General features: G+C 39.7%; 1 protein-coding gene across 1 annotated transcript in view; it reads left to right on the forward strand.

Annotated features, from left to right (window-relative positions):
• Positions 1 to 25,016, forward strand: part of ints4 (integrator complex subunit 4) — a 44,083-nt gene that overhangs the window by 2,941 nt on the left and 16,126 nt on the right. Inside the window, exons 2-14 of the mRNA XM_057839285.1 lie at positions 6,927 to 7,121; positions 7,189 to 7,306; positions 8,506 to 8,724; positions 9,031 to 9,107; positions 9,711 to 9,761; positions 9,825 to 9,913; positions 9,976 to 10,096; positions 14,924 to 14,995; positions 16,481 to 16,655; positions 18,720 to 18,925; positions 18,984 to 19,126; positions 23,085 to 23,200; positions 23,274 to 23,407. Of these exons, the coding sequence (XP_057695268.1) occupies positions 6,927 to 7,121; positions 7,189 to 7,306; positions 8,506 to 8,724; positions 9,031 to 9,107; positions 9,711 to 9,761; positions 9,825 to 9,913; positions 9,976 to 10,096; positions 14,924 to 14,995; positions 16,481 to 16,655; positions 18,720 to 18,925; positions 18,984 to 19,126; positions 23,085 to 23,200; positions 23,274 to 23,407 (1,716 nt within the window). The remainder of the gene's footprint in view (positions 1 to 6,926; positions 7,122 to 7,188; positions 7,307 to 8,505; positions 8,725 to 9,030; positions 9,108 to 9,710; positions 9,762 to 9,824; positions 9,914 to 9,975; positions 10,097 to 14,923; positions 14,996 to 16,480; positions 16,656 to 18,719; positions 18,926 to 18,983; positions 19,127 to 23,084; positions 23,201 to 23,273; positions 23,408 to 25,016) is intronic.

Consider the following 25,016-nt stretch of genomic DNA (forward strand, 5'->3'; position numbering starts at 1 on the left):
ATAAAAAAATACAGCAACTTTAGAGTGTTATTGACGCTTTCAGTTAGCAGAACTGGACAAAAACGTCATTTTGTCATTGTTTCCACCTTTTGTTAAACGTATTTTTCACCCCCAAAAATGTGTTCACTGCATTTTTGTTTTTCTATTTTTTTTCACAGTTTTTTGTTGTTTTCATGTTATTCATTTTTTTAGCATTTTCTTTTCACGGTTTTTCTGCAAAATGTTGCAATGTGAATTTTTTAGGGTTTTTTTCCCCCTCATATTTTGTTGTGTTTGTGCTTTTCATGGCTTTCCCGCATTTTTTGCACGTTTTTTCTTGTGCAATGGCGTACCGCAAGCAACACGTCACTTCCGCTCATTAATATTCATGACATTAGCTACTGTTGCTAAGCAAGGACAAGCCACCGTTTGTCCCTAATAGGAAATGAATGGAAATCGTGTACGAAGGAGATATTTACAGAGCTAATCCTACCAATTCTCTCCGAAAATGATGTGCCTGGTGCCAAATTGACTGGCATAGATGTGGAAGAATATAAAAATGTTCAGTTAAAGAGATGGCTTTCGTGTCGAAGGCTGAAAAAGAAGAAAAAAACGAGCCGACCTAAGCATAGCTTTAGCTTTTTTATCGACGCGACTGACAATGACATTCTCCTGTTTCAACAAGCTAGCCTTTACCATCAGCCCTGTCTTTCTTATATATCCTCAGGTTGTCCTACGTCTCTTACCGTTCTTGGGGGTAATTTAGTTAGCTTTGTGTAGCGATCGCAAATGCTACTCAGTGACAGCCGACGAACACTTTTAATTTTTTCATTGATAACACATCTTAATCCTATAATTTATTTACACTTCCCCCTTACTAAAGTTGTTTTTTTATATATATATATATATATACACAACAGAAACGGTAACAGTGGCAGTCAGATACCATTGTAATTCTTTTGAGGTCATTCATTGTCAGACAGAAGCAGTACGGCACAACGTTACGCTAAAAAAATAAGTTAAAAATATAAAAATGGCTTACCTCTTTGTCTTCTGAAAGACCATGTCAACCCAACATAATGTTTACTGCATATGAAACGTGAATGGATTCGCCGAGCTGGTGTTAAAGTCCGCGCAAGTTGATTCGGTCTTCACATTTTTTCCTCCCGAGTTTTTGGTTTCCGGGAACGTATGAAGAAAACATCCTTCATGGTCGTAATGTCTAGAATCGTTTCTACAAGTTCCAAAAAAGCAATGCGTGATCGGCATGTTCGTTTTTGAAAGATTACCGGAGAAAAGTAGCACTTTTTACGTTGAGTCTATGCGAGGGCGGGTCTATAATGTCCCACTTCGGCTTTACTTCCGCTTTACGATGGGACGTCACTGTCTAAAAATAGCCTGCGTGCGGTACGCCATTGTCAAGTTTTTGCGTTTTTCAGTTTTTCCACATTCTTATGCATTTATGTTTTTTCACAGTTTTTCTTGTTTTTGGGCGTTTTTTGGGGAGGGTGGGGCTTTGAGATTAGAAAATTGAATTTCTGGGTCATTTCCTTAGTATTTTTGCATTTTGGTCATGTCCTACCTTTTCATTTTCAACTAAAATGGTGAATGGTGAACTCATTGGCTGCCATTGACGGCGCTAGACGAGTAGACATCCAATCAATTTTGACTGTGAGGGTCAAATATGCTGTCAGTGGCACTGAAACTGAGCATTCACAGCCAGTCTTCCTGGTTTGGGGGGAATTTATTGGTCACTTCATGTTCATTTTACGGCTTTTACAGGTCACTTCCTGTTGATTTTTGAGTCACTTCCCATTCATTTGGGAACATTCCCAGGTCAGTTCCTGTTGAAGTAACCCAAAATAATTTATGGTGATCCATAAATGCCCCAATAATCAAGAGGAAAATGCCCAGAAAAATGTGCAAAAAAACTGCAAGTGACCAAAAATCAAATTAAATGTAAATTTAGGTAATGATAATGGTTTTCTGACTGATGTATCGATAATGGTTAGTGAGATAATCGTGAGCCTTGTACCATAAATCGTATCGTGAGCTAAGCCCGGACAATATATGGTATGAATATCGTAATCGCGATGTGCACATGCGCAATAGTCCTATCGCAGGATGTGCGATTATTATTATTTTTCACACGTAAACTTTTGGTTTGCTTCATAATGGCAGCAAGTGTGTCAAGATATGGCTTCCTCTTTCCCTTTTATATTCAGCAATTTTCATCATTCGCAGATAAACCTCTTTAGCCTGGATTTAACGATATTACAGGAATACAATAATAGATCGTGGTTTTGCAATTTTTTGAACCTTCTGTTCTTAAATAAATGAATAATAAATACTTAAATAGAATCAAATTGAAGCAACTTAAACTTATAATGCAACAAAAAATACGGACTCTAAGATCTGATTTTTAGAATGAATATGATAAATCGTTTAACCCTTTAACACCTAAGCCTATTTTGGCCGAATTTGCATGCATTTGATGTTGCCTTTATCATTTCAAAGAAAAAAATTGTTTACAATGGCCAAGTTGGGTCCCTTTTTTCAGGACACCTTGAACATTGTGTTTAAACTGTTGTTTTCTTCACTGACCAATTATAATCCACATTTTGGACCCAAAAAAACAAAAACAAAAAAATCCCAAAATCTTTTTTCAAAATTTGTAGGATTTGTAGGAGAAAATTTTAGGATAAATATTCAATAGAAAAAAATAAGATTGAATAGTTTTATGTTTGACAATTCAACACAAACAGCAGGTATGATCATAGGCGTTTTTGGGCTTTACACATTCTATGGTCAAAACAGGTTATATACTGTGCAAAATAGTGAGAAAAAAAATTATATATATGTATATATATATCATCTAACACAAAAAGGGTATGGAGGATATCTCTTTGTGAAGTTAGGTGTTGTACCCATCACCTTATCAAAAGTATATACCTACATGCAATCAAGCTTCTCCGACACACACCTACATAAAAATTGAAAAGGTTATAGTGAAGAAAAAAATATATACAGGTGTATATATATACATTTAGAGGTATTTTAAAAAATATTGACAAGTAGTTCAGTTCAATTCAAATTTTTAGGCATGCGACCCAATAAAGTTTTTTTTTTTTTTTTTTTTTGCGCACTCAATAAAGCTTCTTCTTGAACAGGTCACAGAGGGAGCTGCGTCACACACAACGTCACACAGCCTACTCTTTCGCCATTTGCGCGCTGCTGTCACTTCTACTCGCCGAGACGCCGACTCATCCCAAGAAAAAAAAACAACAAATACGGCTCATCTTCTTCTTTTAATTAATGAAATAATGCATTAGCTTGTGCTAAATGTAGGTTTAGATTCATTCTGCATGTTTCAAAGTCGCTCGCTCAATCCAACCGGCCGTTGCTTGCTTTGCATGCCTCCTTTTCCTTAGTTGCCGCCTCGCTCGGAAATTTATTAAAAATGATCACATTCGGCTCGTCCTTCTTGACATCACAACAGCTCTTGGGATAAGTAGTCTTTTGTGCTGCTTTCGCTTTTGAAAAAGGACAAGAAATGATGGAAATATGGAGATGGATACATGGTCCATGCAGCGTTTTAATGCATATTTATGAGTGGAATAAAACTATAAAACTCAAATGACATTATCTCCCGTTTTTCTTGGCCGATTGACTTCAAATAAAAACCGGTGTGGACATCAACTTCCACACTTTTAAATGAGACCAACCAGCGGCAGGTGGGTGACATAATTACAGCGTGACGAAGCTTCAAAGATGATATGCGTAAACGCGTCGCTGCCGACACGTTCGGTGTTAAAGGTTTAAAGAATATAAAGGGAAAAAAGATAAGGATACATGAGAAAAAGAAGAGAAAAACCCAGGAAAAAAACAATGTAATAAAATACTGAATGCAAAAACATGGTGGGTCAACTAGTCTTCTCAAACAGAGCTATTTAAGTCATCTGGTGAAATTCTTTTAATATTGTAATATACACTGCTGGCATAAAGTATTGGCACCCCTGCAATTCAGTCAGATAATTCTCAATTTCTCCCAGAAAATGATTGCAATTACAAATGTTTTGGTAGTAATGTCTTCATTGATTTTGCTCGCAATTAAAAAACACAAAAGGGAATGGGGGAAAGAAATTAATCATTGTAATTTCACACAAAACTCCAAAAATGGGCCAGACAAAAGTATTGGCACGCTTTGTATAATCATCTGAGGCTTCTCTGATTTGTGTAATTAACAGCACCTGTTACTTACCTCTGGCACATAACAGGTGGTGGCAATAACTAAATCACACTTGCAGCTAGTTAAAATGGATTAAAGTTGACTCAACCCCTGTCCTGCGACCTTGTGTGTACCACATTGAGCATGGAGAAAAGAAAGAAGACTAAAGAACTGTCTGAGGACTTGAGAAGCAAAATTGTGAGGAAGCATGGCCAATCACAAGGCCAATGTCCATCTCCAAAGACCTGAATGTTCCTGTGTCTACCGTGCACAGTGTCATCAATAAGTGTAAATCCCATGGCTCTTTGGCTAACCTCCCTAGATGAAGAAAAATTGACGAGAGCTTTCAACAGAAGATTGTGTGGATGGTGGATAAAGAACCTCGACTAACATCCAAACAAGTTCAAGCTTTCCCGCACTCCGAGGGTACAACCGTGTCAACCATTACTATTCGTCGACGTCTGAATGAAAAGGGACTCTATGGTAGGATACCCAGGAAGACCCCACTTCTGACCCAGAGACATAAAAAAGCCATGCTGGAGTTTGCCAAAGATTACCTGAGAAAGCCAAAAACGTTTTGGAAGAATGTTCTCTGGTCAGATGAAACAAAAATAGAGCTTTTTTGGGAAAAGGGATCAACATAGTTTACAGGTTAAAAAACGAGGTCTTCAAAGAAAAAAAAACTGTCCCCACAGCCAAACATGGCGGAGGTTCCCTGATGTTTTGGGGTTGCTGTTAGGGCTGCAGCTATCGATTATTTTAGTAGTCGATTAATCGATGAACTAGTTAGTTCGAATAATCGAGTAATCGGTTAAGGAACATAAAAAAATAAAATACCTGAGCTGAGCCTCAAACGGTATAAAGAATTAATAGATAAGGATCTAAGTACAACAAAAGAACAATTGGCTAAATTACATAGCAAAAGTCCGCTAGCTTAAATGCTATAAAATGCTTTTTTAAATTAATTAATTTATTTATTTTTTATACAATGGTCTTAACAAATGGTTCAGGCAATATACAGTGCCCTCCATAATTATTGGCACCCCTGGTTAAGATGTGTTTTTTAATTAACAAGGCTCCCAGGGCCTTTGGAAGCGAAACAGCCCCACAGCACCATACTTCACAGTGGGTATGAGGTGCTTTTCAGCATGCGCATCTTTCGTGGCACGCCAGACCCACTTAGAGTGTTTGTTGCCAAAAAGCTCAATCTTGGTCTCATCTGACCAAAGCACACGGTCCCAGGCTTCAACTGGGACCGTGTGCTTTGGTCAGAATTGGGAACCTTGTTAGGATGCATGGCATCATGAATGCTTTGAAATACCAGGACATTTGAAATCCAAATCTGTTGCCTGAAAGCTGAAGATGGGTCGTCACTGGGTCTTTCAGCAAGACAATGACCCTAAACATATGGCCAAATCTACACAGAAATGGTTCACCAGACACAAAATCAAGCTCCTCCCATGGCCATCTCAGTCCCCAGACCTTGTTTTGTTGGCAAAAGGGGGTTGTACAAAGTATTGAGAACAGGGGTGCTAATAATTGTGACACACATTATTTGATGTCGAATAATTATTTCTTCATGTGGGATTTTTTCCCCACTGAATAATTCGACTTGTATTGAAGGTTGGATTTTTCTCTTTTTTTCCCATTAAGGTCCCATATTATTTGAATAAAAAAATTATTTGAAGCTAAAAAACACATCTTAACCAGGGGTGCCAATAATTATGGAGGGCACTGTACCTATAAAGTAAATTACAAATGCATTAAAAACATTAGCTCAAACAAAAACTTATCTTACATTGGTCTTAACAGGGAGCAGCTGGATTCAGCCATGTGCAACGAGGCAGACCAGAGGGCAGTGTATGCACCCTAAACAATAAAACAAAATTCAAACACTTTCAAAATAAACCATTACAATGCCTCTTCAATTAAACGGATACTCGAAGCAACAAAATTGAATTTGAATATTTTTGTTTTCTAATGGAATACTCGAGTTAATCGATTAATCATTGCAGCACTAGTTGCTTTGCTACCTCTGGCACTGGACTACTTGACCGTGTGCATGGGATTATGAAGTCTGATGGCTATCAACAAATTTTGCAGCATAATGTAGGTCCCAGTGTGAGAAAGCTGGGTCACTCTGAGGTCACGGGTCTGCCAGCAGGCCAATGACCCAAAACACACTTCAAAAAGCACTAGAAAATGGTTTGAGCAAAAGCACTGGAGACTTCTAAAGTGGCCAGACCTGAATCCCATAGAATACCTGTGGAGTGAACTGAAAATGGCACCCTTCAAATCTCAGAGACCTGGAGCAGTTGGCCAAAGATGAATGGTCTAAAATTCCAGCAGAGCATTGTAAGAAACTCATCGATGGATACCGGAAGCGCTTGTTCGCAGTTATTTTGTCTAAAGGTTATGCAACCAAGTATTAGGCTGAACTATGCCAATACTATTGTCCGGCCCATTTTTGGAGTTTTGTGTAAAATGATAATGATTTTTTTTTTTTTTTCATTGCAAGCAAAATAAATGAAGATATTACTACCAAAGCATTTGTAATTGCAATCATTTTCTAGGAGAAATTGAGCATTATCTGTATCTGACAGAATTGCAGGGGTGCCAATATTTTTGGCCAGAACCGTATATATTTTTTAATTCCATGTGGTTTCATTCGTCGCTGTGGCAACTGATGAATTTCAACGGTAATCCCTGTTTTGCGCAGGTTCCCACTGAAGACGCCCCGTCTAAGAAGCTCCGTTTGTGTAAGCCCAGCAAGTCGGCGGCGCTGCACGTGGATCTGTGTAAGGCAGCCAACGCTACCGACGCCTTGCACTTCCTGCTGCAGTTCGCACGCAAGCCCGTGGAGGCCGAGAGCGTGGAGGGCGTCGTCAGGATCCTCCTGGAACATTACTACAAGGTAGGATGAAGTATCTTTTGCTCGTAGGTATTTTTCCGTACATGCGCTCATAAGTTTGTCGGGGCAGGAAAAGGACAAGTCAGTGCGTCTGAAGATGGCCTCGCTGCTTGGCGTGCTGGCTACCACCGAGGGCTTCGCTCCCGACTGCATCGTGGAGGATCTGCTCGCCGTCGTCCACAACGAGAGTCAGTCACATTTTCAGAAATATTTCTAGGATATATTTTAATGTTTTGTCATTGGCTGTGTTTTTTGTTTCTGTTCGTGTCTTGCTTCTTTTTTTTTTTTTCCCTAAAAATGTAATCCTATTTTATTAATTCTTAAATTAAAATTAATTATTTTTTCTTTTTCACTTGAAAAAAAAAAATTTTTTTTAATTTATTGTTTTTTTTTTTTTTTGGTCAACATTTCAATTTTATGATTTCAAATTCTTTCAAACTTTTTTTTTTTTTTTCTTGATTTTTTTCTGTGTTCCGCATTGTAATTTATTTTTAAGCTTTTTTCTTTTTAGTTCTAATTTTTTTAGATTTTTAAAAACTTTTTTAATTCATTTTTAATTTTCTTAATTTTGATTATATTTTAATTTAGATTTATCAATTTTTTTAATGTTGAAAAATTCATTTTTAACTTGATTTTTTTCAAATTTCTAATTATATTTTAGACTTATTGTTATTTTTTATTGTTGAAAAATTCATTTTTTGAATTTTATTTTTTTATTTCTAATCATATTTTAATTTTGATATATTTTGATGTATTTTTCACAATTTTGAATTTTTAAAATTTTAATTGTGATACATTTTCCCTATTTTCAATTATTTTTTCACTATTTTATTTTTTCACTATTTTATTTTAAATTGACTTTTTATGTCTAATCATATTTTACATTAATTTTTTAACTAATGTTTTTTGTTTATTTTCAATTTTTTGCTATGTTTGAATTTTTATGTTATTTTTTATTTTTATAGTTTAATTTTGATTTATTTCCCCTATTTTAATTTTTTACAATTTTGATATTCATTTTAAAATCTTTTTATTTCTATATTTTACATAAATGTATCTTTTAAGTAATTGTTTTTGTTTATTTTATATTTTTAGTTACATTATAATTTGTTTTTGTTTTTTGTTTTCAAAATTTTTATTTATTTCCCATATTTTAATTTATTTTTTCACTATTTTATGTATTTTCAATTTTCTTTTTATTTATAATGAAAAATAATATAAAATATTTTTTGTCAATTATATATACATTTTTTTTTGTCATACTTAAAACTTTTTGGAAATATTATTTTGCCATTGTATGTGTTTATTGTGTGTCACTTCGTAATTATTGTCATTTATATATCATGTTTTTTTTTTTTTTCCATTATGTTGTTTTTGCACTTGTCAGAATCGCATCAGGTTCTGGCACAGCTGCTGGACACGCTCTTAACGGTGGGCGCGCAGAGCCCGGCGGCGGCGCGGCGGCTGTCGGACGTGGCCCGCCGCCACCTGGCGGACGCCTCCTTCGTCGTCAGGAACAAGTGCCTGCAGCTGCTGGGACATCTGGGTGGCGCCGCCGACGGCCCTAAGGCAGGCGAGGGCGAGGGGCCCGCCGCCTCCCCCGCCGGTGGGTTGTTTTGTTCGACGAATAATGAATGTTTTTTTTGCTTTTTAATGGCTGCTGGCTCATGTTACAAAGTATGTGTTTTGGTCATTTGTAAAAGAAGGAAATTGATATTAAAGACCCATTGACGGGGATAAACGTTCAATCCATTTCGACTGAGAGCAGATAAGCAGATTTAGTGACGGACTTTAGATGGCTATCAAATTTTAGGTCTAAGTCAATAGTTACGCCAAGGTTTCTGACTTGATTTGTAGCTGTAAAGAAACGATTGGCCGACGTGATCGAGCGGACGCTTTTCTGTTCCCTCAGGGGACGTCCCGAGCGTCATCAGCGACTACTTTGGAGATCGGGACCCCAGAGTGCGAGCCGCCGCCCTCAAAGCAATGGTAGGCTAAGCTAGGCTACGCTGGGTTAGTCTAGCACAGCGGTCTCAAACCGACTCCACAAAGGGCCGCAGTGGGTCCTGGTTTTTGTTCCAACAGATCCAGCACAAACAGTTCAACCAATGAGGTTTCTACTAACATAAGCAGCACCTGATTGCAGTCAACTGATTACACTTGTAAGAAACCAGATTGGTGAAAAGGTATTTGTCTCGTTTGGTTGGAATGAAATCCAGTACCCCCTGCGGCCCTTTGAGGACCGGTTTGAGACCACTGCTCTAGCACCTTAGTTTTTCCTTGCTTGACTTTTTCTTCCTTCTTCCTTTCTTTCTCTCCTGTCCTTTCTTTTGTTCTTTCTTTTGTTTTGCTCTTTTTCTTTCTCGCTCTCTCTCTGTCTCCCTTGCGCTTTTTCTTTTTCTATCTTTTTATCCCACTCTTTCTTCCTGTATCGTTCTCTCTCCCACTCTTTCTTTGTCTCCCTTTTTCTCACTCCCTCTTCCTCTCTCTTTCTCGCTCTCCCACGCTTTCTCTTTTTTTCTCTCTTTCTCCCACTTTTTCTTTCTCTCCTTCTTGCTATCCTTCCTTTGTTTGTTTCTTTGTTCCTTCCAGCTGCAGCTGCACGAGAGGGGACTGAAGATCCAGGAAGGGATTTACGAGCAGGTAAGCGAAACTCCGCCCGCTTGCGCCCTCGCCAACGCAGACCGCTGACCGGCCCGCCCGCAGTCTTGCCGGCTGCTGGCGGACGACTACGAGCAAGTTCGCTCGGCCGCCGTTCAGATGGTTTGGGTGCTCAGCGTCCTCTACCCCGAGAGGTGGGCGTCCCTCCCTCCCGAGTCCGTCCCGTCCCCGCATCGCTCAACGTTTGTTTTTGCAGCATCGTGCCCATCCCGTCATCCAACGAAGAGATCCGGCTGGCGGACGACGCCTTCGGGAAGATCAGCCACATGGTCGGCGACGGCTCGTGGATGGTTCGCGTGCAAGCAGCCAAAACGCTGGTAGGCTAGGCCTTCCAAAATGACACAAAATATTTTTATCCTATGTTCATGACAAATTTTTTACATCAACTGACCAAAATGTTTTACCCTTCTTTTTTTTTGTATTTGCACTAGAGCTGTCAAAATTAACGCGTTAATGGGTGGTAATTTATTTTTTTAATTAATCACGTTCAAATATTTCAAGCAATTAACGCATGCGCAGAACGACCCACTCAAGCATTGCCGCGAACAGACTACAATAGCGCCGTTTGAAGTATATTGAGAGCTAAGGGCAGAGACAAGCAAGTGGAGTGGACGCAGGTGGTACCGGCACCCGCTGTTATTTTCAATGTGATCGGGATTGTCAGATTGAGCAGTGAGGAAGAAAGTGGTCGAGCGAGCGAGAGAGTAGAGAAAGTGTGCAGTTCAGCCTGCGTCCGCCACATGCTTTTGTTTTCTTAATAAAAGTACCCACAATATGTCATCCAACGCCTCTCGGTGTTTGTATGTATGCCGCCGTATTCCTCATGAGGAAAATCGGACGAACCGAGCCAACTGACAGCAATGAGCCTACATGAATCGGCGCCCCACAGCATCGCCGTTTACTAAGAAGGGCGAAATGGTAACGCGACATTTATTGGAGCCGCGCTATATAATGGAACAAGCGGTGGTATCTCTTCCATAACTGTTATAACTATTGTGGCAAGTGTCATTGGGAAGAATAACTTTTATCTTAACACCATGTATTGCACTCAACGCGGGGAAGATATACCATTTGCAGCAACCACTGTGACTCATGGTTGCTCAAATTCCCATCATGCATTTGGGCAGTTAAGAACATTTAAGTCGCTAGAGTATCATTTAGTGAAAGCACAACAAAAATAATATTCCTATCTCGCAAAAATACAATAATTTTCACAAAAAGAAAAGCGCTCAATGCAAATTGTTGAAATTCGCCCCCCCTCGGCCCAGACGCACCCGAGAACAGCACCAGCCAAAACAATTGCCGCTCGGCTGACGCTGCTCCGCGTGCGCCCGCCGGGAAGGCCGAATCTCGCGCGTCCTCTTATTTTAACCGTTTGTACTGACTCCATGTTTCAAAAGCTTGAAGAACACTCACCGAAAACAGGTTGACAATTTATTCGTCGACAATGGTAAAAACAAGGCAAAAACAGACGACGGAGGGACAATTCTGGATCCAAAACAAGGCTATATGTTTCCGAGCAGAAAAAATCTGTTATCTCAGTGTCCAGTCTTTTTAAAGTCTTTGCGGAGGCGGGCCTTGTCGAAGGCGTTTCTGGGCGTTGCTTTTGGGCCATCCCCTCTATGGCCGGTTTTGGGCGGCTTAGGTTTGTGCGCGGATTGGGACGCCCGCTATCAACTTTGCTGTCCGGGCTGGTTGTACTTGTTTTAGGACAAAGCGCTTTGTCCTTGGAGTTTGCTGGGAGAGCTGATTGCCAGAGTTGGTGCGTCAATCTTGTGATAAGACGGCATTGTGTATCTCTTCTATTTCTTCTCATTAAACTATGGTGTGCTATTTATTTTATATTAGTAGTGTAGTCCTACCGTAAATATGAAAATGATACTATTTCCTGATTAATTATATTACGTGTGTTAGACTAATGCAAACAGTTAGACGGTGCCTATGAAAACCTGTACCATATGTATGTGTTAGACTATATATGTGTTAGACTAATGCAAACAATTATATGGTGTGTGCGATGACGATATCTTTTCTCCTTCAAAAGAGATTTGGCATTCCCAATCAAAATAGCAATGCAAAATAATACTCTATTCAAACATTAAAGTGCTTGTGACACGAAAAAGCATGTTTATTTCATAATACACGCGGTATTTTATGCTCCTGAATGATATGGACCGCTTGGATGTGTGTGGAAGCGATCGCTATATTTATTTAGTTTTTTGAATCCCGCGCCAGGAAAATGAGTGACTTCCGGCTTCGGTCTCGCATTGAGGAGGAGGGCGCTGTGACGTGTACGGTAGAAGACGTCCTCTTCACGCTACAGTGTACTGTTGTGTATGAGGACGAAGGATTCAGCTGATTTTGCGGATTAATACTTTTATTTTTTGCATCACGCCAGCCAAACGGCTGCAGAAAAATCATTCTGTATGCGGGAGAGGCGTATGCGCCTTTTTGGAGTTTCAAAAGGTTCCCATTCACCGTGGATATTTACTGTGGGACCATTGGACTTACAAGGAAGTGAGTAAACATCTTGTTTTGTATTATGTCAAATACGAATACAGTGATTACAAAGTAAACACTATAAAATTCCTTTAAATAAAGGACTACTTACGTTTGATCATTGATAGGCATGTAAAAAGCGATCCTCACGCTCATTAGCAGTTAGCTGTTAGCACGTTAGCTACACAACAATTCCAGCCACCCTCCTCCAGGGAACGAACTGTAAATTGCTCTCCGCCGGGCGGTTTGCCGATCCGCAAAGAAACTCGACAACCGGGTCGTCATGTCAAATAATCCAGGCTAGTTATGTGTGATTTTCCACTTCGAAGACTTTGAAACATCCCTCGGTTCGGGTTAGCATGTCGGCTAGCTGTCACTCCTTCTGGTCTGTTTACATTCTCCGAAGCCGGGGAAGGGAAATGACATATGTCCGATTTAGGTGTCATAAAATATCGTTCGGCAGGTGTGACAGTAAAGGTAAAGTCGACTGTTTTGACCATTATGGAGTAATTTTGCCATGTCGTCTTGAATAAATGGATTTTTATTATTTTATATTCCATTTAGCACAAGTTATTTGTCATGACCATGCCATTTATTTAGCAATTGGGGAAAGTACTTGGGTAAAAAGAATATCCTGTAAAAATATTGAAGTAAAGAGACAGAAACAATGACATTTTGCCGCTCTCTTCGTCGCGTTTTCCTCATTGTGAATAGTTCCCCCTCGACGGGCTGACTGGTCCTTCTCCAGCCATTTATGTAGCTATTGGGGAAAATACTTGGATAAAAAGAATATCCTGTAAAAATATTGGGAGTAGAGAGACTGAAACAATGACATTTTGCAGCTCTCTTCGTCTCGTTTTCCTCGTTCTGAACAATTCCCCCTCAATGGGCTGAATAGTAAAACCGATGAGCCTAGTCTACCGCTGACGTCATCCACCTGTTGGGGACGCTAAAGCCCTATAATTGTAGGCGTGGCTAACCGGCAGATTAAAAGACTAATTTTTCGTCATCTGCGCTTTGCTAAATTGTTGTATATGGTCGAATCGTCTCAAAATATGATTCTAATTCACATAATAATGCCATTTAAGACTTTTTTTCTGGTGTCGTATGCTCTTTAAGTTTAGCTCAACAAATACACTAGATGGCAATATTTAGTCACAATATACAAACTATCAAAATATCTATAACTTGTACTCACATTTATCTTTTAAGAATTACAAGTCTTTCTATCCGTGGATCCCTTTCACAGAAAGAATGTTAATGTAAATGCCGTCTTGTGGATTTATTGTTATAATAAACAAACACAGTACTTATGTACAGTATGTTGAATGTATATATCCGTCTTATCTTTCCATTCCAACAATATTTTACAGAAAAATATGGCATATTTTAGATTGTTTGAATTGTGATTAATTGCGATTAATTACGATTAATTAATTTTTAAGCTGTGATTAACTCGATTAAAAATTTTAATCGTTTGACTGCCCTAAATTGCACTAATTGTACCTCACAGTATCTTATTTTTTACTTTATAAACATGACCTGTTCTGTCCTCACTTAACGTGAAATTGTTCAGCTTGACGGACAGCAAACAAAGCAATTGGGCTTTCTGAAGCTTTTTACTTCCTTCACTTTTGAATATTTGTAAAGCTGTAACACACATACAGTGGGGAGAATAAGTATTTGATACACTGCCAATGGGAAAACCCATTGGCAGTGTATCAAATACTTGTTCTCCCCACTGTATGTACGCGTCTGATCAAAACGACACGCGTTTTAACCAAAAAAAAAACACTCGACACAAAACGATTACTGTTCAAACATCCATATAGTGTGATCAATATGTAAATTAAGTAGATTAGATTAGCCTAATTTTCCTTACAATACTTTGCTATTTTAAATGCTACGAATGCTAATGTATTTACAATTCCCATAGCAAATCGCTCACACGTAACTCCACAAACTGTAGCTGTAAACCTAATTATATTATCGGTCCGATAATAGTAATTTTGACGTCATCCCAATAAATCCGATAACAATATATGGCGGAAAACACAGACAAGACTGAAAAAGCAGTTTCTGCTCTTGCACTCCTCTTTAAAAGAAACTGCTGTATTTTAAGCCAAAACAACTGTTGTGTTTGATAGAACCATATGTCTATATGCTGCCATAGCAGATTCATGGCGCATGAAGCCCCCAAACTATTTTTAATTTGTCCATTTTACCCCGGAAACCCCTGTTTACAGACGTCGCGCAACCGCTTTTGTTTCAACCCAGCCAGACAACAAAAGTAATTAGTTATATTTATTATTCAAAATGTCTGTCATTTTTATCTTAGAATCAATAATTGGTGTCTAATATTTCAATGACGGCCATCGACGTTCAATCCGTTTGAAGTGGGAGGGATGGCAGCCTCCCAGTTCAAATGGATTGGATGTCTACTAGTGATAAACTCATTCCAGTTCACAGCAGAAGCTTGTTTTTTCTGTTTATTTGTTGTTTGTAGAATATCCTCGAATGATTTCCTGACCAAAGTATCGATAATTGTTGTATGGCCATATCGTCAGATCATCGTTATCGTGAGCTTTGTAACACAAATCGTATCGTATCGTGAGGTAATAAGAGGTTCCCACTCCTAATTCCAGGGCTCCATGTCACACGTCAGTCCTCACTTCCTGGAGCAGACACTGGACAAGAAGCTCATGTCGGATCTGCGGGTGAGTTATCATGAACGACGAGTATGTTCTGTGGAGTTTCTTGAAGTCCCCCCGTCACCCTTCAGACGCGAATTAATATAAATCGTTTGTGCTGTACAAAGTTTGGTTTGTGCTGCCATCATTTTTGAGATATCTACCAATTCTTTTATAGGCCAATCTGAGGTCAACCAGCCCCTCAATTTTATCTAAACCAGCTAAAAATGCGGTATCCTCCTGACATCCAAGCTTTTATTTCTCGTTGCTATTTAAGATTAGGGCTGCAGCTGTCGAATATTTTATTAATCGAGTATTCTACTGAAAATTCCATCGAGTAATTGGATAAATCATATTTTCATCGACTTCATAATTGTATTGACGGGTCACATCCGTCATACACTGCGCCAAGCCTTCGTGTAGGGGGCCTGCCCACATTAGGCGGAGTTATTCTCAAACACGCATGCAGCGATCGAACGCCGGATTTAGGTTAAAAAAGAACAACAGCTGTACGGCGTACTCACAGAAAGGATTGTCTCAGGAGTGACTTGTTCGAGGATTCAAGGAAATTATTATATTTTTCATACCGTGCATTACGGGTGTGACAGTACACAAAAATCTCGGTTCGGCACGTACCTCGGTTTTGAGGTCACGGTTGAGTTCATTTTCGGTACAGTAAGAAAACAAAATGTAAAATATAAATGTGCTAGTTGTTTATTACACACCTTTGTGCTTTCAACAATAGGAACATTAGCCTATACAAAGCTAGAATTCTGCTCAAAAAGTAGCGGGTATTTAAAGATAATCCAACAACAACTTGCCTTTCAGACCCCGCGTATTGCTCAGCTTTCTTTCTGAAAGAAAAAAGAAGTCCTGTGCTAAAGAGAAAAGCAATCCCAAAGACAAAGATTTTAACATGTATTTTACAAATGAAATGCCTAAATGAATATTTTTTTTTTCTTATGAACGGTTTTCAAAAGCTTTATCGGTGGATTTTCTCAAGTTAAAGCGCAACACAGAAATTAATAAATGTAATTGTGTAAGCAGGATCTGTGTATTATTCTTATTATTTAATTACAGGTGTTTTAGCTCATTTCAATGTATTTTATCTAAATGGGCTATTATTTATTTTATTATGTGTTTGTATTTTACAAATGTGATGTAGTGTTCATTTATATTGTATATTTTATGTTGTACTGTATAACTTGAGTTTCTATGTGAATATTAGTTAGTACTTGTTTTGTTGTGGTAGGAGGGTTTTGTATTGAACACGGGGCCGTGTTGATTATTATGATAGCAGAGAAGACCGCAGTCTTCATTCATTTAAATAGTTGTAAGGTAGTGTCGACACCACAAGAGGGTGCTGGCAATATCCTTGAATGTGCCCAAGTGGTCAAAGTTTTTAAAAATGACGTTTAAAGGGTCTCAGAGGCAGAAATCTAATGCCCTCAAATGAGTACGCAGGGTCTCATGGGGATATATCTAATGATATCCATTTTGCGATGTTTTTAGAGGAAGCGCACGGCCCACGAACGTGCCAAGGAACTCTTCGCGTCAGGCGAGTTCTCCAGCGGCAGGAAGTGGGCTGACGACGCCCCCAAAGAGAAAGTGGACACCAACACGGTCAACCTGATCGCCTCGGGAGCTTGCGGAGCCTTTGTCCACGGCCTGGAGGATGAGATGTTCGGTACGTAACGCTCGGGTTTGATTCACAGATGAAAATAGTGTCTGCTTTAACTAAAACCACCCAAACATTTATAGGTATTCATACAGTGGGACAAATAAGTATTTAGTCAACCACCAATTGTGCAAGTTCTCCTACTTGAAAAGATTAGAGAGGCCTGTAATTGTCAACATGGGTAAACCTCAACCATGAGAGACAGAATGTGGGGGGAAAAAAACAGAAAATCACATTGTTTGATTTTTAAAGAACTTATTTCCAACTTAGAGTGGAAAACAAGTATTTGGTCACCAACAAACAAGCAAGATTTCTGGCTTTCAAAGAGGTCGAACTTCTTCTAACAAGCTCTAACGAGGCTCTACTCATTACCTGTATTTATGGCACCTGTTTTAACTCATTATCGGTATAAAAGACACCTGTCCACAACCTCAGTCAGTCACACTCCAAACCCCACTATGGCTAAGACCAAGGAGCTATCGGAGGACATCAGAGACAAAATTGTAGACCTGCACCGGGCTGGGAAGACTGAATCTGCAATAGGTAAAACGCTTGGTGTAAAGAAATCAACTGTGGGAGCAATTATTAAAAAATGGAAAACATACAAGATCACTGATAATCTCCCTCAATCTGGGGCTCCATGCAAAATCTCACCCCCTGGCGTCAAAATGATAACAAGAACGGTGAGCAAAAATCCCAGAACCACACTGGGGGCCGAGTGAATGACCTACAGAGAGCTGGGACCACAGTAACAAAGGCTACTGTCAGTAACACAGTGCGCCGCCAGGGACTCAAATCCTGCACTGCCAGACGTGTCCCCCTGCTGAAGCCAGTACAGGTCCAGGCCCGTCTGCGGTTCGCTAGAGAGCATTTGGATGATCCAGAAGAGGACTGGGAGAATGTGTTATGGTTAGATGAAACCAAAATAGAACTTTTTGGTAGAAACACGGGTTCTCGTGTTTGGAGGAGAAAGAATACTCAATTGCACCATACCCACTGTGAAGCATGGAGTGGAAACATCATGCTTTGGGGCTTTTTTTTCTGCAAAGGGACAAGGACGACTGATCTGTGTAAAGGAAAGAATGATTGGGGCCATATATCGAGAAATTTTGAGTGCAAATCTCCTTCCATCAGCAAGGGCATTAAAGATGAGATGTGGCTGGGTATTTCAGCATGACTATGATCCCAAACACACAGCCGGGGCAACAAAGGAGTGGCTTCGTAAGAAGCATTTCAAGGTCCTGGAGTGGCTTAGCCAGTCTCCAGATCTCAACCCCATAGAAAATCTCTGGAGGGAGTTGAAAGTCGGTGTTGCCCAACGACAGCCCCAAAACATCAGTGCTCTAGAGGAGATCTGCATGGAGGAATGGGCCAAAATACCAGCAACAGTGTGTGAAAAGCTTGTGAAAAGTTACAGAAAACGTTCGGCCTCCGTTATTGCCAACAAAGGGTGCATAACGAGGTATTGAGATGAACTTTTGGTATTGACCAAATTCTTATTTTCCACCATGATTTGCAAATAAATTCTTTAAAAATCAAACAATGTTTAATTCTGTTTTTTTCACATTGTCTCTCATGGTTGAGGTTTACCCATGTTGACAATTACCGGCCTCTCTAATATTTTCAAGTGGGAGAACTTGCACAATTAGTGGTTGACCAAATACATATTTGCCCCACTGTTTATAATGAAGATAGCATGCAAACAATGACAGAAGGTGGAAAAATATTTAATATTTTCATCTGTGTGATTTCTACAAAGATCAAATCACATTTGATGGTGATTTTATGCAGAAACGTGAGAAATTCCATAATGTTCAGATACTTTTGATACCACTGTATTAAGGACCTCGCGTAGGTTTTTGGATTATGGAACAAATCAATAGATTTGTAATGTATTCTTATAGGAAAAATCCAGCTCGGCATACGACCATTTCGACTTATAAAGCAAGTCCTCGGACAAATTAAATTCTTATGTAGGGGTACCACTATACTGGAAATATAAAGAGTGTTTTTTCTATTTTAAATTTGAAAGAAGAGGGGAAAAAAACGGTCCTATTTTTTCTGTGTGGTCAGAGGTGCGCATCGCGGCGGTGGAGGCCGTGTGCCGGCTGGCCGGCTCGTCGCCGGGCTTCGCCGAAAAGTGCCTGGACTTCCTGGTGGATATGTTCAACGATGAAATCGAGGAGGTGCGGCTGCAGTCCATCCACGTGCTGCGAGAGATCTCTACGCACATCACGCTAAGGGAGGACCAGCTGGACACGGTGCTGGCCGTACTAGAGGTAAGCCGGCAGTCGGACCAAGGGAAATCGCCGCATTCTCCTTCTCCTTCTTGTTCAGGACTCGTCTCGCGATATCCGAGAGGCTTTGCACGAGCTCCTGTGCTACACCAACGTGTCCACCAAGGAGTGCGTCCAGCTGGCTCTGCTGGAGCTGCTCAAGAACCTCAACAAGTATCCCGCTGACCGCAACTCTGTTTGGAAGTGAGTGTTCCTCGTTAACTCATTGGCTGCCGTAGATGTCCAATTCGTTTCAAGAGGGAGGACCTTCCCGCCTCAAGCGGATTGGACGTCTAGTAGCTAGGCATGTGCCAGTATGCGATTCTGACAGTATGATAAATGTGTTACTTTGAGGTATATGGATTGAAAAAAAACAGACATTTTTCCATTGAACAGGATTTTAAATTTTTAAAACGGACTATAAGCTGCTTTCTATTGTAATCCTGCGGCTAATAGTCCAGTCTGGCTTATTTGTTGATTAATTTGTGTTAATAGGCAACGCTTTATTTGACAGGGGTGTCATAAGACTGTCATAAAACCGTCATAATTATGACATGATACTATCAAGGGCATTAATGAATGCCTACGACAGATGTCGTTACCTCATTCACGCCCAGCCATTTTCACCCGGAGCAAGGCCCTTCACTCCCGGCCGTTTTACTGGATTTTGACATATTTTGCAAGGCCCACGGAAAATTCTGTTCTATTGCTATATAAACATGGAACCCACCAAAGGAAAGATTACTCTTCTTACAGCAGAAAAAAAGTTAGTTCATATATTTTTCCATTCTTTAGAAATCAGTAGGGCTGCAGCTATCGATTATTTTAGTCGTCGATGAGTTGATGAACCAGTTAGTTCAAATAATTGAGTAATCGGATAAGGAACATGAAAAATTAAAATACCTGAGCTGAGCCTCAAACGGTATAAAAAAATAGATGACGATATACAGTAAGTCCAACAAAAGAAGAATTGGCTAACTCTCATAGTAAAAGTCCGCTAACTTAAATGCTATAAAATGTGAACTTTTTTTTTTTTACAATGCTCAGACACATGGTTCAGACAAATATTCCCCCCAAAAAACGGCTAAATATACCTATGAACTTAATTATGAATGCATCAAAAAACATTAATCAAACAAAAACTTAGTTTACGTTGGTTATAACAGGGAGCAGTTGGATCCAGCCATGTGAAATGAGGCAGACCAGAGGGCAGTGTATCCACCCAAATCAATAAAACTAAGTGCAAACACTTTCAAAATAAACCGTTACAACACCACTTTAAAGTGATCCTCTAACATAAATACATGTAGGCTCTAATAAACCACAATTGTTCTCTTGTACTAAAATATGTTGTTAGAAACACATAAAATGTTAAATCAGTGGCAATATTTTATAATATTTAGTCCATATTTTGACCGTTAGTTGGCGCCATGGTTTGCGGGCTCGCAGTGATGACGTCATTGGGATCTTTCCAAATGTGTAGCGTGTTCAACAATTGCTTATTGCTGCCTAAATTCGCGAAGTAAAATGCCACGATGCGCTGCTTTTGGATGCAATTTTCAGTCAAATGGAAACAAGGGGAGTGAAGTGAGTGGTCAAGGTGGAATTATTATTTTTAGTCAATAAATGTGCATAAGTGGAAGCTTCTCCCCCTTTTTGGTCCTTGTATGCACGTATCCTACTAGGCCTGAACGATATTGGAAAAAACTATTGCTGTGATTTTTTGGGGGGTTTCCGATATTTAAAAAAATATACTGGACTGTCTCAGAAAATTAGAATACACAATATTCTAATTTTCTGAGACAGTCCTGTATATTGTTCTATGTAAAGGACGTCAGCCAAGGTCGGCCCCCCACATTTTTACCACGCCAAATCTGGTCCCCTTTGCAAAAAGTTTGGACACCCCTGCTTTAAATGGTGGATTAATGTACAGGACTGTCTCAGAAAATTAGAATATTGTGTATTCTAATTTTCTGAGACAGTCCAGTATATATATATATATTTTTTTTAAAGAAATTTTCACTAGATGACTTGAATAGCTGTTTGGAAAGACTTTGGATGACTCACAATGACCAGTGTACAGTGATCCCTCGTTTTTCGCGGTTAATGGGGACCAGAACCCGCCGCGATAAGTGAAAAACTGCGAAGTTGCGCACCCCGCCCCCCAAATTTTTATTTTTTTTGTGTGTGTTCTCAATGTATTTATTCAGATTTAGCATTGGAAAGATACATTTCAGGCGTGTTTTTTTCTCACTTTTTCCCCAAAGTATGATTTTAAAAAATGTATATTTTAAGCACTTCAAATGTAATAACTATGATCAGTTTTAAACGTAACTGTACAACCAAAATAATTTTTGAACAAGAATAAAGTACTGTAGTCGAAAAATGCTTAGCTTTATTAAATACTTCTATTTATCTACCTTAGCTGTGACTCTTGGTGGACATGTAGAAATTACAAACTCCTCATGATCACTTCTGGCATTTATTTTTATGTCTCAAACATCTCCACAGGCACACACATTCATTCCAAAGCGACTTCCTTGCAGAAACTGTTTAACCAGTTAAACGATGATTGACAGCTGCTGTGCTGTGCTGTCCGCTTCTTTGGCAAGATCAAAGATACCAGCATCGTTAACTTTAATAAGCAAGTGCTGCAAGTGACTGTGAGGTTCAAAGAGTTGGACTAGGGAGGGTGTGAGGCTCTGGGCAGAGCAGAAAGCAGGGCGTATGTGGATAAAAAAAAACAAAAAAACTATCGCACGTCCTCGCGATGGGACTATCGCGCACGCACACATCGCGATTGCGATGTTTAAACGATATATCGTTCAGGCTTATATCCTACCCACCACGCATTACAACTGGCGCCCGAACATTTTTCCTGGATCCTCAGTCAAGTAAGGGACCCGTCTATTTTCTGGATCCGACGGTCCCACAGCGTCTGCAATATTGGTTTCGGATCTGTCCATTTTTGACATGGGATCGGTCTAATTCCTGGATCTTCGAGTGAGTAAAAAACGCGGATTTGGATTACTATTGCTATCTTTTATGTTGACTATTCTTTGTGGGAGTTTTCCCCAAATCATACTAAATAATTAAAGCACTATAGCACGCTACAGTGACGACAGTGACTCTGACGTGGACCTCACAACAATGTTGGAGTTCGTCAGGGAACGCGTGTTTGCGTACTGCTGGGCTCCCGAGTGAAGAGTGGTCAAGGTGGAAATATTATTTTTGTGAATAAATGTGCATTAGTGGAAGCTTCTTCCCTTTTTGGTACTTTTATACACGTATCCTAGCTACCACGCGTTACAGTGGATTACACAAGGTGTGCTCTTTGGCCTGTACTGTATGTAAGCACACGCCAGCTCTGGATGCTAACAATCTACATAATTGGGATACTTTTGAAAACGCAATATGCTTACCTTGAATATCTGCTAATAAAACCGGAGTTCCCAAAAGGATACACTCTCGCTCCCAACCGGAGTTCCTAACAGCACTCTCTCGCATCACCAGTTTTGCCCAACTTTTGTCTTATCAGGTATTTGCTGCACGCATTTTTCCCTGAAGCTCGTCTTGTGAACGACCGACAGTGCTGTCCTGCTCTTCACTTTTCAGATCTGGTTCAAATAGGAAGGGTAGAATTGACGACATGTTGGGAAAGCTAACGAGTGACACGCTGGATTTTCGGCAACGGGACCGGTGACGTCACACACTGCGACGTAACAAGAATGGCGACCTATCACTTAAAATAATTTTACAAACTTTATTAAAACAAAAACATTAAGAGGGGTTTTAATATAAAATTATTATAACTCATACTAACATTCATCTTTTAAGAATTACTTGTCTTAAAAATAGAGGATCCCTTTATTAAAGAATTAAAGTGTTCCAAAACGTTTTTGTGAATTGATAAGCGTCAACAAAAATGTCATTGCTAAATTAGTTTAAAAAAAAAAAAAATATATATATATATATATATATTAGATTAGTCAACTAATGGTAAGAATAGTCGGCTGACTAATCGGGAGAAAATTAGTCGTTTGGAACAGCCCTAATCGGCACATGTCTAACGTCTACTAGTGATAAACTCATTGGTGAGAGAGAGCATTTTGATCAGAGGAAGAATAAATTTGATTTTTTTTTTCTCTCTCTCTCTTTGGAGGTGTCTGAAGTTTTTGGGCGGGCGCCACCCCATGCTGGTGTTGCCTCTGGTCCCAGAGCTCCTCAGCACGCACCCTTACTTTGACACCCCAGAACCTGACATGGACGACCCGGCCTGTATCCTCGCTCCCCCGGTTTCCCCGTTCCTTTCGCTGTTCCGTACAAGCTACTTCTCCCTGACCGTTATCAGACATTGCCGTTTTGGTGTTGGTGTTCAACGCCGCCAAGTCGTGTCCCACCATGCCGGCGCTCTTCTCCGACCACACCTTCAGACACTACGCCTACCTCAGGGATAGCCTCTCACACCTGGTGCCGCCTCTACGGGTTAGCACACACACACACACACACACGGACACTGGTTTATTGCACAGATGCTTTGCAAACAGTAATGCTGAAGCTTGAAATCTGCTAAACCGGAAGTGAGCCAATATCGACAGGAATTAAGAAATGCCACAAAATGAATAGGAAGTCACCAAAATGTACAGGTAGATAGCCAGAAATGCCACCAAATCAACAGAAAAAGGATCAAAATACACTGGAAGATGCACAGAAATTGCCATAAATCAACAGGAAGTGACCAAAATACCCTGGAAGAGAACCAAAAATGACCCAAAATCAACAGAAAGTGACCAAAATACATGGGAAGATGTCCAGAAATGACCCAAAATCAACAGGCAGTGATCAAAATACACTGGAAGATGACCAGAAATGACCCAAAATAACCAAAATACATACAGAAATGGCCCAAAATCGGCAAGAAGTGACCTGGAAATGCCCCAAATTTAAAAGTGAGTCATCTCCCACCATCTTGGTGCTTTTCCCCGATTGCACCTACAGACACTACGCCTACCCCTTGCCCCCCCCCCCCCCACACACACACACACACGTTTTTTTGCACGGATATGTAGCAAACAACAATGACGATAGAACAGCTTGAAATCTACTTAACCGAAATTGAGCTTATATTGACAGGAAGCGACAAATGCCAAAAAAAGGAATCGGAAGTGGCCGAAATGCACAGAAATTGCCCAAAATCAACAAAAAAATGACAAAAAACACACTGGAAGAGAACCAAAAATGACACAAAATCAACAGGAAGGGACCTGGAAATAACCCAAAATCAACAGAAAGTGACAAAAATACACTGAAAGACACCCAGAAATGACCCAAAATATACAGAGTGAGCAAAATAAACTGGAAGGTGGCCAGAAATACCACCAAATCAACAGAAAAGGACCAAAATACACTGGGAGAGAACCAGAAATAACCTAAAATCAACAGAAAGTGACAAAAATACACTGGAAGTACTCAAAATATACAGGGAGTGACCAAAATGCACAGGTAGAAGGCGAGAAATGCCACCAAATCAACAGAAAAGGACCAAAATACACTGGAAGATGCACATAAATTGCCTAAAATCAACAGAAAGTGACAAAAGCACACCGGAAGAGAACCAGAAATAACCCAAAATCAACAGAAAGTGACAAAAATACACAGGAAGATGCTCACAAATGATCAAAAATTAGGGTTGTTCCGATCATGTTTTTTGCTCCCGATTGTTTTAGTTTGAGAATCTTCCAATCCCTATATTTCCCAATCCGATTGCTTTTTTTTTTTTTTTTTTTTGCTCCCGATTCAATTCCAATCATTGCCGATAATTTTTCCCGATCATATACATTTTGGCAATGCATTAAGAAAAAAATGAATAAAACTGGGACGAATATATACATTCAACATACAGTACATAAGTACTGTATTTATTTATTATGACAATAAATCCTCAAGATGGCATTTACATTATTAACATTCTTTCTGTGAGAGGGATCCACGGATAGAAAGACTTGTGACTTTGTATATTGTGACTAAATATTGCCATCTAGTGCATTTGTTGAGCTTTCAGTAATTGATACTGTGGCCATCCCAAATGCATGAT

This window comes from Corythoichthys intestinalis, chromosome 6 (genome assembly GCF_030265065.1).
Source record: "Corythoichthys intestinalis isolate RoL2023-P3 chromosome 6, ASM3026506v1, whole genome shotgun sequence".
Lineage (NCBI taxonomy): Eukaryota > Metazoa > Chordata > Actinopteri > Syngnathiformes > Syngnathidae > Corythoichthys > Corythoichthys intestinalis.